General features: G+C 41.8%; 1 protein-coding gene across 3 annotated transcripts in view; it reads right to left on the bottom strand.

Moving 5' to 3' along the window:
- LOC117442578 (RNA-binding protein 25-like) overlaps positions 1-15,622 on the bottom strand; it is a 30,021-nt gene extending 14,399 nt beyond the window's left edge. The window contains exons 1-9 of one of the 3 annotated variants that reach the window (XM_034078546.1): positions 15,459-15,622; positions 15,041-15,147; positions 14,405-14,454; positions 12,992-13,153; positions 12,550-12,607; positions 11,008-11,168; positions 9,649-9,849; positions 8,194-8,277; positions 275-543 (exon numbers count right to left, since the gene is read on the bottom strand). In XM_034078546.1, the coding sequence (XP_033934437.1) occupies positions 275-543; positions 8,194-8,277; positions 9,649-9,849; positions 11,008-11,168; positions 12,550-12,607; positions 12,992-13,153; positions 14,405-14,454; positions 15,041-15,146 (1,091 nt within the window). In that variant the 5' untranslated portion in view covers position 15,147; positions 15,459-15,622. Of the gene's footprint in view, positions 1-274; positions 544-8,193; positions 8,282-9,648; positions 9,850-11,007; positions 11,169-12,549; positions 12,608-12,991; positions 13,154-14,404; positions 14,455-15,040; positions 15,148-15,458 lie in introns of all 3 variants that reach the window. The other 2 variants (XM_034078547.1, XM_071202444.1) reach the window with 2 other exon arrangements.
- Between the last annotated feature and the right edge of the window lie 314 nt (positions 15,623-15,936).

Here is a 15,936-nt window from a genome sequence, read left to right as displayed (position 1 = left end):
GTATTTGTGTTCAAAATGTAAGAAGTCAAAGTAAAAAGTCGTCAGAAAAATAAGTAGTGGAGTAAAGTACTGATACCAGAACAATAAGTACAGTAACAAAGTATTTGTACTCCACTACTACCCACCTCTGTGAACAAGTACTTTTTTTATCAAGTACCTAAAATATTGTTTGTTGCAATTTAAGAAGGCAATGAAGACAAGACGGTTGGATCTCATCACATATGCATTATTTCATCACCAGGAACATGACCTCTGACCCCTCAGCTCCACTCACCTGGATCTGCTCCGCCCCTCGCTGACGTCTCGACTCCTCTCCCTCTCCCTCGTCCTCTCCCTCTCCTTCGTCCTCTCTCGCTCTCGATCTCTCTCTCTCTCGCGGTCCCGGTCTCTCTCTCGCTCCTTGTCTCTCTCCCTCTCCCGCTCCTTCTCCTTCTCGCGGTCCCGGCGTTCCCTCTCTCTCTCCCGCTCTTTGTCCCTCTCCCTCCTCTCCTTATCGATCTCCATACGCTCCTTCTCCTTCTTTCCTTTTTCCTCCTCCAGCTTCTGCAGGACCGCGACAGGAAGAAAACGGGAAAACAAATGTGTTACTAGATTCTCCATATTTGTAATACATCATAATTAAATACAACAAACATGTTTTTAAAAGCAGGATACTGGAAATGATTCGCCTCCATTGGCCAGACATGCTCACATACTGCCAGGACTCACAGCTGCTCCTCTTGTTTCCTGCAGGAGGTCCGCTGTTTAATGCACACACACTAACTTAAGACCATACATTACAGAGAAACCCTGGAAACAAACACCTAGAAACTTCCATTAAAGGAAGGAGAGGAAGTGAAAACCTGACTGACTGCACATTATTATCACCGTCTAAACAGCTCCATCTTCCATCGATAGTCATGTGTATTCATATGACGTGTGATAGTGTCAGTACTGATCCATTCTTATATCCTGTGTACAAGGCCGGATTAACCATATGGGCAACCTGGGCAAGTGCCCAGGGGCCCTTGAGCAAAGAGGGCCCCCAGTGACAAGATTTATAAATTTTTTTTTTTTTTTTTAAAATGTATTAATTTTTTTCTTTTTTTCCGGGCACAACCTCACTCATCATAGATTGTTTTAAATGACACTCACTCTTCGCTATAAATAACACAGCTTTTCTATAGGGTCAAATTAATATATTTTCTAAACCGTCTCTGTACTGTAGGTCTCACTATGTATGCGCTCAACTTTATTACTACGCGGCGGCAGTGTATAGCCGACTCACAGCCCCACCCTCACTCATGTCACATTTTGTCACGTGAGCAGAAATCATGGATGGTGCCGGTAGCCAAACGCCCAGCGGGGCTGCGAAAAGAAAGAAAAAGAAGAGAGAGTGGCGGCTGCATTAAAACATTTGCCAACAATAAATTGCTTTTTCAAAAAAGCAAAAAGTGACGAAATAGGCCAGCAACAACCACAAGGAACAGTGGCGGCGGTCATGGAGGATGTTGTTGAGCTAGCGAGCAATGTTAGCCTTGAACCTAGCATGCTAACGCAGCAGCGGGTAGAAGAGGAGGAAAAAGATGAAGACGAGCCTGACGAGGACGTCACAGAGCAGGGTGAAGGTTCGAGTTCATCAGAAGTTCCCGGTGTCTCTCAGGACCCTGCTTTTGACAAATAGGTGTGCGATTTGACATGCTCTCCAGTACAGGTTAGCTCTGAGTGTTAGCGATGCTAATGTAAACACCGACCATATTACGTCCAAAACAGTCGGGCATTGTTTCTGATAGCAACGTTTCTGATTGGGCCGTGGGTCCACATTTCAGATATTACGTCATATCGGACGCAAATCTGGATCAGCTCCGTTGTTCCCCGTTTTTAGAGATTTGGGTACGGAGGAAAAGAGAGAGGGTTTTATTTTCTGACGCTGCGTGAGTTCCCCGACACACCGGGGACACATGTTGAAGTAGAGAAGACATCAACAAGTGCATTTTGCAGGATAGCTCCCCTTTAAATAAGTATTTATTTTATTCTTGATATTTTAGTTTATACTGCATGTACTTCAGCTTTTTATCTGTCATATTGATATACTTATATAATACATTATTCGGCACTTCTGCTCAGATGCCTTTCGTTGTCCTTTTAGTTGTTCTGTACTTATGCAATGACAATAACGGTTTGTCTCATGTAATCCACTATTAAAAACACTTTTACCATTAACATTATTGTATTTCTTTGTTACCCCAAATGCTGAATGGATCACTTCCTGTCCTGCCTACTCTTTTCTTTCTCACATGGAGTGTTTTCTTTCTCACACATACAACAGGTCATCCCGTCCTCTGAGATAACGCTCTGATGTAACAAGAGGGCCAGTCCAATAAATACAATATATATAGGGGAACACACGTCTACCCACTCTGCAAATAAATCAATGCAGGCTTTAAGTGCACGAAGGTAATGGCTTTAATGTTTATTTAACCATGTAAATATTATGTAATGCTTTTCCACAGATTTGCATTATTCTTTGGGTGTAATTCAAAGTTGTTCTTTTCATGCAGGGCTGTACACTTTTAGATTTGATTTGTACACTTGAAGCTTCTTTTCAATGAAGCATTAAATGTTTCTGGTCATATTTTATTTTTTCTGAAAAAATTCTTAAATGAATAATCAATTTGTATTATAATTCATTTTTGTTTACACACACAACTTGTCAGTGCATCCCTTTTTGAGCAGAAAACCGTATTTTCTGCATTCTTTTAGGGTTAAATTGTGAATTTCTGGAATTATTACAATGAAATGTCTCAATAAATGTTGACTTCCAGCACTTTAAAACACTTATTTTTAAATGTTTGCATCCCACGAGCCTGAGACAATCCTACGCAGGCACCACTGGAATATAACTCGACAAAATAAATTGTAAAAAGAATATGAATTTAGCCTCATGTTGATTTTTGACTGTGCAGAAACGCAAAGTAAACAAGTCTGCCGCATTCGAGTGTGAATTAAGAACGGTACAGCCTCACTTAAAGTTATATGTATGAGGTCATCCAGTTGATCTAACGTCACACCGCTCTGATCTCACCTCGGGGTGCCAAGTGGATTTATAAAAGCCCCGAGATTAACGTGGCAAATGTCCCGATTGAGAGAATTATATAATCAGCTCCCATTTCTTTGATGCGAGATGTGCAATGCAACAGTGAGAGCTGCACGTCTCTTAACTTTTATCATCATCATGTGGGCTGTGTTGCATAATTGCCATTTAAACAGACATATTTAAAACTACAGCACCAGATACCTCTTGTTAAATCAATATCCTCCAACTGATTTTGTTTACGGACATTGTATATTTATTTCTTACTTTTATATACACTTTTTTACCGTTTCTCTACGTTATATTTTATTGCACATTTAACTCGAATTTCTTATGTTTAGAGAAATATTGAATTTAATCTTATTTTTTCTTGTTTCTGGTATTTTACCTTCATTTCTTACATACCGTACTTTTCGGACTATAAGCCGCGACTTTCTTCCCCATTTTTGTAGTACCGCTAACGGCCACTAGGGAACCTCCTAAATCTATGGATTTTACAGGTAAAATTAACCACCTTCAACCCTATGGGCTCTATGACCGGTCCGCGCCCGCCACCTTTAAGCGGAGGCCGGAAAAGAGTGAGACAGGTAAAAAGTAAAAGTGCAACCGAGAGACAGAACGAGAGCAAGACAGACGGACAGTTTAGCTGCTGCGGCTTATATGCAGGTGCGCTTTATAGTCCGAAAAGTACGGTACATATTTTTACATTAGTTTTTATTTAAAATGTTACTTAAATTTCATATATTTTCACGTTTTATTTACCTGTTAATACAAATATTTTCTTAAGTTAAATGTCAGTTCAATTGCAATTTCCCCCCAAATAAAATGAACCTGGGAAAAAACTAAAACATTTCTGATTCTCTTCAGACACCTATTCCCTCCGAGTGAGCCTCTGTGGGAGAAGTCCTGCGTGTGAATGCGCCTCTCGACTGAACTCTAAATATCTCGTGTAAGTATTGCGTCTGCTTTCCGTCTAGTCATCATAAAGTCATGGTGTTTTCTACAGACCGTTGTGGAGCTACAGGTGTGACTCACAGGGGAGGAACTTCAGCTCCTACACATCCTACAGGCTACGTGTGGGAGCAAAGCAGGTCATGTGTAAAGTCACAAATAATCAGGAACCACACGACACCTGTGAAGCATCTAATTACAGCTCGTTCGGCCACATAAACAACAACAACAACAGATTTCATTTTGACACGAGGATATTAGAGAAACAGTCTTACCTGGAGGAAGTCTTCTGGCATCTCTACGGCCTCTCCGACCCAATACGTAATCATAATAAAAACCTCAACTGTGTGGTTTCACAGACGTCTACCACATGGGAGTGCTCAGTGCCGTTACATGATAAAGAAGTGGGAAAGGATGGATGACGTCTGCACTTCCTTATCGAGTTGTCCTGGTTTCATCCTATAACTTACCTCTCGTTCTACAACTCGGTTATTGACTGATTTGTAAAGGGCTAGTTTGACACGTACTGCGTGAGAACATCAACACTTCAAACACTGCCTGGGGCGAGCCGTTTTAAGTTGCATGCAGAAGGTGTTATCGATGTTATATTTCAAACTGCATGTCTGAGACCACCTCGTCGTTATGGTTACAAGTTCCCCTTTTATTTGGGACGTGATATCCATCATGCATCTTAGCTTTCAACCCCTCGTTCTGTCTGTGGTTCAAATTCCTGCACACGCTTTCCCCCTCTCATTTATTTGAAAAGAGTAATACATACATTATTATGATATTATGTGCAGGAATTGTCTTTGTTCTTATACTTAAGCTGCTGTTTTGGCTTGTTTTGATCTTTCAGTGGACTATTCATTCTTTTAAAACATAAGAGCTGATTGTAGGAACCTATTTTATACAGAAGTACAAAATAATAGTAAAATAGTTTAAAGGTCCCCTATTATACTGTTTTTCATCAATACATCCCAGGTCTCAGGTATATACAGAGCCTGTCTCTGATTGGCTGAAACACCAAACAGGTCATTGCAGCATTACCCATAATCCCCTCTGTTTCAGCCCTGTTTCCAAAGTGCTGATTCTCTGTCTGTTACTTTAGATGAAAGTAAGGAGCCCCTCCCCACGCCCCTCTGAGAGACATTTGGTTACAAAGAACTCAAAGGAGGAGATTCAGGTGATAAGGGGGGGGGGGTTACCTTGTTGCTGATTGGCTAATGGCTACACGAGACAACACATCGTTATGACATCATCAAGTGGCCAAAATCTGATCAGCTCATTTTCAGACAGGTTTTTATAGAAATGGATCAAAAAGAGAGAGAATCTTTGTTCCTGAAACTTTCAGAGTCTCTTTCCACAGAGGGGACACATGTTGATGTAGAAGAGACATGGAGAAGAGGGGACACATGATGATGTAGAAGAGACATGAAGAAGAGGGGACACATGTTGATGTAGAAGAGACATGAAGAAGAGGGGACACATGTTGATGTAGAAGAGACATGAAGAAGAGGGGACACATGTTGATGTAGAAGAGACATGAAGAGGAGGGGACACATGTTGATGTAGAAGAGACATGAAGAAGAGGGGACACATGTTGATGTAGAAGAGACATGAAGAAGAGGGGACACATGTTGATGTAGAAGAGACATGAAGAAGAGGGGACACATGTTGATGTAGAAGAGACATGAAGAAGAGGGGACACATGTTGATGTAGAGGAGACATGAAGAAGAGGGGACACATGTTGATGTAGAAGAGACATGAAGAAGAGGGGACACATGTTGATGTAGAAGAGACATGAAGAAGAGGGGACACATGTTGATGTAGAAGAGACATGAAGAAGAGGGGACACATGTTGATGTAGAAGAGACATGAAGAAGAGGGGACACATGTTGATGTAGAGGAGACAAGAAGAAGAGGGGACACATGTTGATGTAGAAGAGACATGAAGAAGAGGGGACACATGTTGATGTAGAAGAGACATGAAGAAGAGGGGACACATGTTGATGTAGAAGAGACATGAAGAAGAGGGGACACATGTTGATGTAGAGGAGACATGAAGAAGAGGGGACACATGTTGATGTAGAAGAGACATGAAGAAGAGGGGACACATGTTGATGTAGAAGAGACATGAAGAAGAGGGGACACATGTTGATGTAGAAGAGACATGAAGAAGAGGGGACACATGTTGATGTAGAAGAGACATGAAGAAGAGGGGACACATGTTGATGTAGAGGAGACATGAAGAAGAGGGGACACATGTTGATGTAGAAGAGACATGAAGAAGAGGGGACACGTGTTGATGTAGAAGAGACATGAAGAAGTGTCTAAGTGTTACGCTTTTTCCATAACGCATGGGAAAGCGTAATTGTCGTTTTATCCGAGAGGCTAAAACAACCTTTTTCTGATATCTTTGCTTTATCGCTGCAGCTCCATCAGGAACAGTGTTTGAAGTTCTGATTTAGCCTCGTCTCCCTTTGTCCCTGCAGCTTCGTCCTCCTCATTGAGAACACCACGCTGATCCACTCGTATGTGCCCTTGTTTGCGTAAGTCTAGTGGGGCTGGAGTCGCCGAGTCTCAGACCAGGGGAAAGAAAACAACTGAAATGAATCCACTCACCTTGCATGTCTCCAGACTCCGAGTGCTGTGGACGGGCGCGCCCTGCTTCACAACACTAGCTGCTGCAGTTCAAAGTCTGCAGTGGTTAGGCTCATACAGGCTGTGCTTGTTCCTCAAACACGTCATTTATCATGTGAGGAACTGCAGAGGTTCACTGAGCTGCCCTGACACCTGCGCCAGACATCGGTATGAAGCCAGTTTCCCCAAAAACCCACATTTAAACTAAGTGTATTCACCGTGAGCTGAGAGCCAGTTGCCTACACGCTGAAGCAACTCAAATCTCTCACCAGCAAAACACCTCGACAGTTAAATGCCATTTTACGTTTCATTACGATACAGTATTTATTATCATTAAAGTATTACTATTTCGGCGATTAGCTCAAATATAAATGATAGATGCATGACTTTTCCAAAACGTTGGGAAACATTGTTTTCCACGACTTTCCCAGGGGCTGGAATTAGCATTTTGAATTTCCACGACTTCTCCAGGTTTGTAATGACCGTAAGAACCGTGATATTTAATTCAGATTTACCCAAGTGAGAAGAAATAAGCTATCAAACTCTATTTTTAAGCTGCTATAAAGTAAATATTTGTACATCAATTATTTAGCTTTTAAATACAGTTTAACGGTAAGCTACAGGTCATTGCAACCCACATTTAAATGAAGTGTATTCACAGCTCGCTGAGAGCCAGTTGCCCCTCTGCAGAGCCTCCAGCAGGGGGCGCCCAACATGAGTAGAGAAGAAATGGAGGATCATACTTACATCCTATCCTCAAGCAGAGATTGTGAGATTCATCTTGCTCTAGTCACCCAATGAACACTACCACATTGGTGGGGTTTAATCAATAGATTAGCTTTAGAGGGATTTAACATCGTGTCCATGCACTCTGTGTGAAGTCTGTGCAAAGCCTTTAGTCTCAAATGTGAACTATAAAGACCAATAAGTACTCTGGTCCAATGTGGAAACACTGACAGACACTAGTTCGAGAAATCAAATAGATAGGATACAAATATTGGAAAATCTACTACTTTCTGTTCCTTTAACGTTTGAATTTCAGCTTCTGAATATAAACACATTGCCTTTTTACTAGAGTTGACTAACAGTAGAGAGGCGAAGTCCCTCCCTTTCCGGGGAGCTCCACGGGACCTTACTTCAGAGAAATTATGCATTGAAGTCGATGGAGAGAGAAAGATCATCTTTGCATCCCGCTTGAATCGTGCCACGAGTATGCTACGAGTATATGATGTTTGTCTATTTAAAAAATAATGTTGTATATATATATATATATGTATGTATGTATGTATGTATGTATGTATGTATGTATGTAGAGATAATCTTTCTCTCTCCATTGACTTCAATACATCATTTTTCCGAAATAAGGTCCCATGGATTGGAAGTAGATGGGCGGGACTTCGCCTCTCTATGTTATGGAGGAATTCACCCCACAAGTTATCTTAACTGCAGCTCCATAGAGGCATAGAGGAATTATAAAAGGACTTCATATCTAAAATGAGTGAGTAATAAGAGCAGTTTGATACATTACCTTGTGTGTGTCTCGGAATTTACTGATCTCTCTGGATATCAGGTCTCTCTTGTCGTCCTCCATCTCCATGGCATTGATATCCTCCTTCCATAAAGGAGAGAAAGACCAGAAAGACAAACTAAGTACTCAAAAGTTAGGGCTGTGCAATTAATCGTATTTTAATCGCAATTACGATTTTGGCCTGCCACGATTACGAAAACAACATAATCGGACAAAACGATTATTTTGCTTTGCTAGGGTGACATATTTGATCTAATTTATTCTTATTTATCATATATATACATATATATGTTTAGTAGCTTGTGGAAGTGCGCTCCAAAATATTTGTTGATCTTGTGTATTGGTATTTATTATTTATTTAAATGTGTCATTTATTTAATTTATTTTTGTATTGGTTTTTCAGTTGAATTATACGTTCAGGGTAATCAACAGTTAAAAAGATACTGTTCAAATTATTATTTGTTTTAAAGTTCAATAAATGGATGTTTTCAAAGTCGATGAATAATCGTATTTAATAATCAATTATTGACCAAAATAATCGTGATTATGATTTTTGCCATAATCGAGCAGCCCTATCAAAAGTTAACAGAAACAACTGAAATTACTTGGAAGTGTGGCTTGCATTAAACGGCCGATTAATTTTGTCAATACGGACAATCGGTAGATTCTCCATAATTCAGTTAGTTGGCGATGACAGGGTGTATTCAGGAATCCTGAAGTCACATGTCAGACCTTTCCATACATTTTAAGACCTCATCGCCACTTCGAGTTCTAACCGGTTACCTTGGCGACACACTTTACCTCACATTGACTATACACAGTATTGATTGTCCTTCCTCCTTATCTTCCAACCATTTGGACGCAGACTTGCATTTCCCCATAACGCTGTTGCTTAGCAACCGGCGTAAACGGACCTTCGCGCTATCAAGCAGTGAGCGTGAGACGTCCTGTTCAGATGACGTCAAACCCAACGGGATGCCATCAATAAACTCCACAGAATCTCACTACACACCTACGCCATGACTACATTCAGGCACACTGCAGAACACAACCTCTCTGGACCATTCAGATACTTACTGAAAACAAACTACAAAATGTAACACCTTGGAAAATGCCGTTTAATATTTTTTAATAGCCTTCATTTTCGCTAAATTGATTTATCAACTTTTAATACTTTTTAAGACCCCGCGGACCCCCTGGATGAGCACCAAAGTATATTTAATTCAGATTTACCCGTGTGGTAAAACAAGTGAGAAGAAATAAGGTATCGAACCCAATTTTTAAGCTACTATAAAGTAAATATTTGTCCATTACATCAATTATTTAGCTTTTTTCTGTTTTATTGTGTTGCACTGTTGGTGGAGCGTGTGATCTAAGATTTTCATCGTCATGACTACACTGTAGCTATATACGCATGACTAATAAAAGCCTTGAGCCTTCTTAATTAAAACCTACCTCCTCCTTCTTCTCCTTCCTCTTCTTGTTGCGCGGCTGGCTGTCGGGGTCCTGTGACGGAGCGTTCAGCTCGCTGGCGTACTCTCGGGTCAGGATCTCTATCGCTCCCTTCACCACCTGGTCCCGGTGCAGAGTCTCTTCATCCAGGACCTCCTCGTCATCCCCGTCGTCGTCCCCGTTCTTTGACCCAACACCGACGCCCTGAGAGACAAAACCAGAAAATTACAAACTTATAACCCCAACTTAACATAAATGAATAATTATATTTGAATCTGCAGCTTTAAAGAAGACATCATTCGGTCAATGAGAGGAAGAAAGAAAGACTCTGTATTATGAGAAACTACCTAAAATATTGATATAGCATTTAAAAAAAATGATAAACTTAATATTCTTAAAGGTCCCATGTCGTGCTTTTCCGGTTCTCACCCGTCCCCTTGTTGTTATGAAGGTGTTTCTGCATGTGAACGGTCTGCAGAGTCTCAAATCCTCAAAGTATCTTAAGTAAGTAATCTTTTCTCAGCTGCAGCTCCGCGGATTTCTCAGCCTGAGACGGCGGGACGCGGCGAGTGTGTGTGTGTGTGTGTGTGTGCTCGGGCTGGGTTTAGCTGTGTCTCGCAGACCCCACGCAGCAACCAGGAAACGACACCAGTAATCCAGCTCACACTGTCGGCTCCTCGAGCCTCAAAGGGCGGAGCAGCGAGCCCTCCAACACGGCACCCAGACCCCACGCAGCATTCTCATCTGTTTGTCCTTACTGGTGTCATTTCCTGGTTGCTAACAAACGCCATTGTAAAACATAACCACTGATGTTCATCTGTAAAGGTGGTGAACTCATCAGAACAGAGTGGGCGAGCTGACCAATCAGAGCACAGTGGGCTCACAGGGAGGGGGGGCAGGAGCTCCAACAAGCCGTGTAGGACAGAGAGTGAATACACAGACTACACAGAGATGCTGTGAGAAACCAATGTGAGTTTGGAACATTGAACGATGTAAATCTATTCTAGTCGACCTCAACAAAGGAATTATGATCAGTAGAAATGGCCAAGACATGGGACCTTTAAAATGTGAATTAATAATGAGAAACGTACTCGTGATTTTTACTTAGGATCTCTTTATCTTAACTAACTTTGCCAATAACTGAATCCATATGGCACAAAAAAAAGGTAAGCGTTAAATAAGAAGGTAATAAAAACTAATGTTTGAAATTGAATATTTAAAGGACCAATGATATCAGCTCTTGTTAATATCCCTTGATTGTTTTTCCTCGTGTACCGCAGCTAAGCACCGTTTCGTGTGCACTTGATGGTTCTCGGATGAAGACATGAGAAAAAGTAAAGCCTCATCGGGCGAAGAGCGTACCCCGTTGGCGCTCCTCTTCTTGGCCTTCCACTCCTCCAGCTGGCTCTTGGTTTTGGCGTCGACCTTCACGAGCAGCTTCTTGTCTCCCAACATCAGCTCGTGGAGAAGTCTGAGCGCTCGCAGCGTGGACTCCGGCTCCTTGTACTCGCAGAACCCAAACGCTTCAGGAGAGGAGAGCAGAGAGACGATGGTTTACAGAAACAAACCTGATATCTTTCAATATTTGCCGGGAAAAATATGAAATCTAACAAAGAATGATGATTTTTCGGGAAATGTGTGCAAAGAAATACCCATTTATATTCACTGCTGGAAATAACAGTTGGTAGGTCTATCGCTGTCTTGTTAATCAGTCAATTCTACTATAGAGAGGCGAAGTCCCTCCCTTCCCGGGGAGCTCCATGGGACTTTACTTCGGGAAAAGTATGTTTTGAAGTCAATGGAGAGAGAAAGATTATCCTTCCATCCCGTTTGAATTGTGCCACGGATTACACACATGATGTTTGTCAATCTAAAAGATCATTTTGAAGTCAATTTTTTTAAATGTGTCGTAAAACTGTGAAGTAACACTTTTTTTTGTGTGAAACCGCTCAATGAACTACATCTCCTAGGGAGGCGCGTGGCGCAGTGGACTAGTGCGTTGGTTCAAACCCCACTGCACTCAGCATGTCGTTGTGTCCCTGAGACGCTTCACCCCAAATTGCTCCTGTGGGGATTGCCCACAGTACTGAGTATGTAAGTCGCTTTGGATGAAAGCGTCTAACAAGTGACGTGTCATGTAATCTCCCGTCTCGCACCACACACCCAGACGGCTGTCACGTTGGCACATTTCACTTCTTTCTTTCAGAATGAGGTGGAAAGTATTAAGAGGTGAAAATCACTCCAAGTCTGGGCGCGTTGAGAGCTGTACATACACAAGGGGAAAAATACGCAACTAGAAAGACTACAAATCCCAGAAGCCCGGTCCCGCATGCTGGCTCTTAGGAACCGGGATTTGTAGTCTTTCTAGTTGCGTATTTTTCATAGTCTTATATTTCAACAGTTTTACGACAAACTGTGACTTTTTTTACATGGAAATTATTTTTTAAGATTGACAAACATCATATGTGGAATTCATGGCACAATTCAAACGGGATCGAAAGATAATCTTTCTCTCCCCATTGACTTCAATACGTAAGGTCCCATGGGTCGGAAGTAGATGGGCGGGACTTCGCCTCTATGTCATTAGTGATCGTCAGTGTCACTTCTATTAAGAGACGGGTTCCCTCACTGACAGTGCTCGTCTCAGCTCTCAGACAATTCTGCCTGTGGGTCTGTGTCAGCGGCTGATTCAGGCAAACCTTTGCGGTAAGGGCGCGTGTGTATTAGCTTCAATAATGGCTGGGTTATTTAAAAAAAAAACCTCGACCCATCTCTTCTATTACTGAGGGATAAGCATATTTCAAAATGCTCTAATAAATAGGCTATTTTCTTCTATATAACTGCCATCGCATTGTCTTGCAACAGCTTGGCTTTTTTGGGGAAATAATGCGTTGCGTTTCCTACCTTGAAGTTTCCCAGAGGCACCTTGCACCCTTTTCCAGCTCAGAACAATACCACATTTCTATTGAAAGAGAAGAGGGAAAAAAAGGATTAAAGATTCAGTGCTAGGAAAGGTTGCAGTATTTCTGATTCATTTGTTCCGGGGTTCTGTCGTGACGAGTAGGGCTGCAGCGCTGTGAGGTTTTAACGGTATGAGTGTCAGAATAGACCACAGTACGAGTCCCACCCTTGAGACCAGTTATGCTCAAAACCTGTTACGCTGGGACTGTTCAAGTGACTTTCTGTCAAATCGATTTGCTCGGACACAAGATGCTGCGTCACTCGATGTGTAGACACTGCCTGTCGTCTGAAACTCAGACCTATGCAATTAACCGTTTGAGCATTCCTAGAATATTTACCGCTTAAAATAACGTCTTCAATAAAAGGGTGGGGTCGGTACACTTACCGCAAGCAGCTGTCTGACCAACATGTCGGAAGCCTTTTCAGAGATGTTCCCCACGAACACGGTGGTGGTCGGGCCGCCGTTGTCGTCCGAGGCTCTCATGATCGGGTCCTTCTTTATGAGCATCGGCTTATGGGTTATAGACACTGAGGTCGGGATGAGAACCTGAACATCACAGAACAGGTGTTACTGTAATCCAGCGCAACAACAAAGGCATGTCACAAAAAGTGCTAGAATGACTATAATTGGATTACGAATGTCTCTATAGAGCGGTGAAGAGACGAGTCCTAAACCCCGGAAGTGAGTTAGCATTTCCCCACTTCCTGTTCCCTCGCCTCAGAGCCAGTGGGATTTTTGAACTCGTTTTTGGAAAATATCTGGAAATCAGGTCTGTGGTTGAGACGCATTGAAGACACGGATCACGTTTTGTTCTACGACATTGAATCCATCAGCACGTGTCTGAGAAACGATGGTTGTTACCGAGTGGCTGAATAGGACTACAGAAGTTGTCGAGGCCGTTGTACATCATTACGCCGAACACGTAAACACTCCGTTAAGTTTGTTTGCCTTGTTCTGCTTGAAAGCAAGTCCCTGCCTCCTGCAGAGTGTTCAAACAAACGCTTCAACTTGTACCATTTACAATCTGTATGTTTGAATATGGATCTTAAAGGTAGGGTAGGTAAGAACGGAGAAACCAGCTCGAGTGGCTAGAATTTGAAAATACACAACCGGAAAAAATCTGCCTCTTCCTTCAGACTTCCTCACAGAGCCCCTCCTTCAACACACGAACGCGCACATGACCAATGAGGGCACGAGATAAGTTTGTGCCCCGATGGAAGGCTGACAGGCAGGTAGGCCATCCAGTTACTTTAGCCGGGCCGGCTCAGATGATTGGTCGAGCTGTTTACAGTACTACGGCTTCCACAGATGAAATATTTTAATGTATTTATTGTATTACTGTTTATATTTATAACAAAAAGTGTTTCTGAAGTGAATTACCTACCCCACCTTTAAGTTGGCGTGACGTTGAAGTCGTGCTGCTGTACTCGGCTGCAGTTCGTTTATAGCATAACGTTAGCATTATGCTTCGGGCGATTAGATTTAAGATTCGAAAATTATATAAGTAGGGTAGACGTGTGGAGATTTTCCGGCTGAACAAAACGTGCATTTATCAAACAGGTTCGTTTTCCACACATCTTATTTTTTTTTATTCCAAAATCCTTTTTTGTCGAGGGAACCCTTGTGCAGCTTACTTCCGGGTCGGCCTAACAGAGCGGTGCAGTCATCACTGCACCGCTCTGTTGAGCAGCAGAATATCAAACCGATTCAAGAGTGCCAGTAAGTAAGGATCGGTCAGGTTTAATAGAACAGCCGATGCTTTAAAAACACACACAGTAAGAACTGCTTCCAACTCACTGAGGGTGTGGGGGTCAAAAGGCCCATATGAACCGGGATCATGGGAGTACCTGGAAATAAACACAAGATACAATAAACAAACCATGTAGTGAGGAATATAACTTCACACAATTCTATGTTTTGTTGTGTGAGATTACCCAAGGTTATAGCAGTAAAGTTTACAAAGAAATGTTGGCAACTCTCTTTCTATTTGCAAACATTTTTGAGCAAGAAAATCCAGATGGTAAATACAAGGAGATCATGTAAAGGATTAAAACAAACTACTTTAAACTGTTATATCCTAGACAGAGTTACTTACAGATTAATTAGTTTGTCAAACTAAGAAGGCAGTCAGTAATTATATATATATATATATGGGTATATATTGCACATTGGTGTTATTGACAAACAGTGGTTTCGCAGTCTTTGTTTGTTTTGTTGTTGTTTGTGTTGTTGTACAGCCTGACTGATACAGGAAGAAAGGATCTTTTATGCATAACAAGTACTTTTGGATTATTTTGAAGGCAATTATTTTGTAGTTAAATAAGATTGTCAATGCAGGACTTTGACTTGTCACATAGCATATTTACAATCTGTTATTACTGCTTTGACTAATATATGGGCACTTGTTCTGATATGAAGCCAACAGTAACGTACCTGGGGGGACCGTCTGTGCAAACCCCGCATACTGAGGAGGGGGGATCCGGGGGGGTAACTGCGGGATGCCGATCTGCTGGCGGTTCATGGGAGGAGGGTATGACATCCTGAAAGAAATCAACAAATCAGAAACACTTGTAATACACAGAAAGCTATCAGGAACAGAGGATGATCAGCTGAAAACCAGGGAAACAGTGTTCCTCAGAGGCTAACCTGGGCTAATTCATGTTAATCATAATAGTACACTTTACTTTAACTATATATATGTTATCTGACGTCTCAAAATAACCAGTTACTACCTGTTTAGTAAAAAAAAAAGTGTAATTCCTTCACGTTAACTAGCATCATTAGCTAAAGCTAGCTAGCTGTGGCCTTGCTAGCTCTGTTAGCTTCAGCGGTCATGTGAGGATTCACTCACCTGCTGCTAACACGTGTGAAATAAAACCCAGCGGCTAGTAACACTGTGGGATATCCGGATAAAAGCCCATTAAATACGGTTAACGGGAAAACGTAACGCGTAAGATGAGCGTTTCTATTTCGCTGCAGGAGCCCCAATGGATACAAATAAGAGGGACCCTTTCTGTTCGCAATGGATTGTGGGAAAGCAGAGATCGAGTTTGTTTTTATTGCCCTAAATTCAGACTGTCAGGCAAATCCTTTTTTAATTTTTTTTATATAAAACCAAACAAATAGAACAGATGTAGACATCATGTTTGGCTTAATGAGGCTACCGATGTCATTAACAAGCCCCCACTGACGCTGACGGTTATTCAGATGTGTAAAGTAACTAAGTACATTTACTCAAGTAGCCTACTGAACTTAACCCATAAGGAGCCACCGTGACACGAACATGAACTTTAAATGTTTTGGACAGTTTCTTATACGGCTTTAGCCTT

The sequence above is a fragment of the Pseudochaenichthys georgianus genome, unplaced genomic scaffold, assembly GCF_902827115.2.
Source record: "Pseudochaenichthys georgianus unplaced genomic scaffold, fPseGeo1.2 scaffold_444_arrow_ctg1, whole genome shotgun sequence".
In the NCBI taxonomy this organism is placed as follows: domain Eukaryota; kingdom Metazoa; phylum Chordata; class Actinopteri; order Perciformes; family Channichthyidae; genus Pseudochaenichthys; species Pseudochaenichthys georgianus.
Note: the sequence above shows the minus strand (reverse complement) of the source record. Positions and strands in the feature narration are given on the sequence as shown.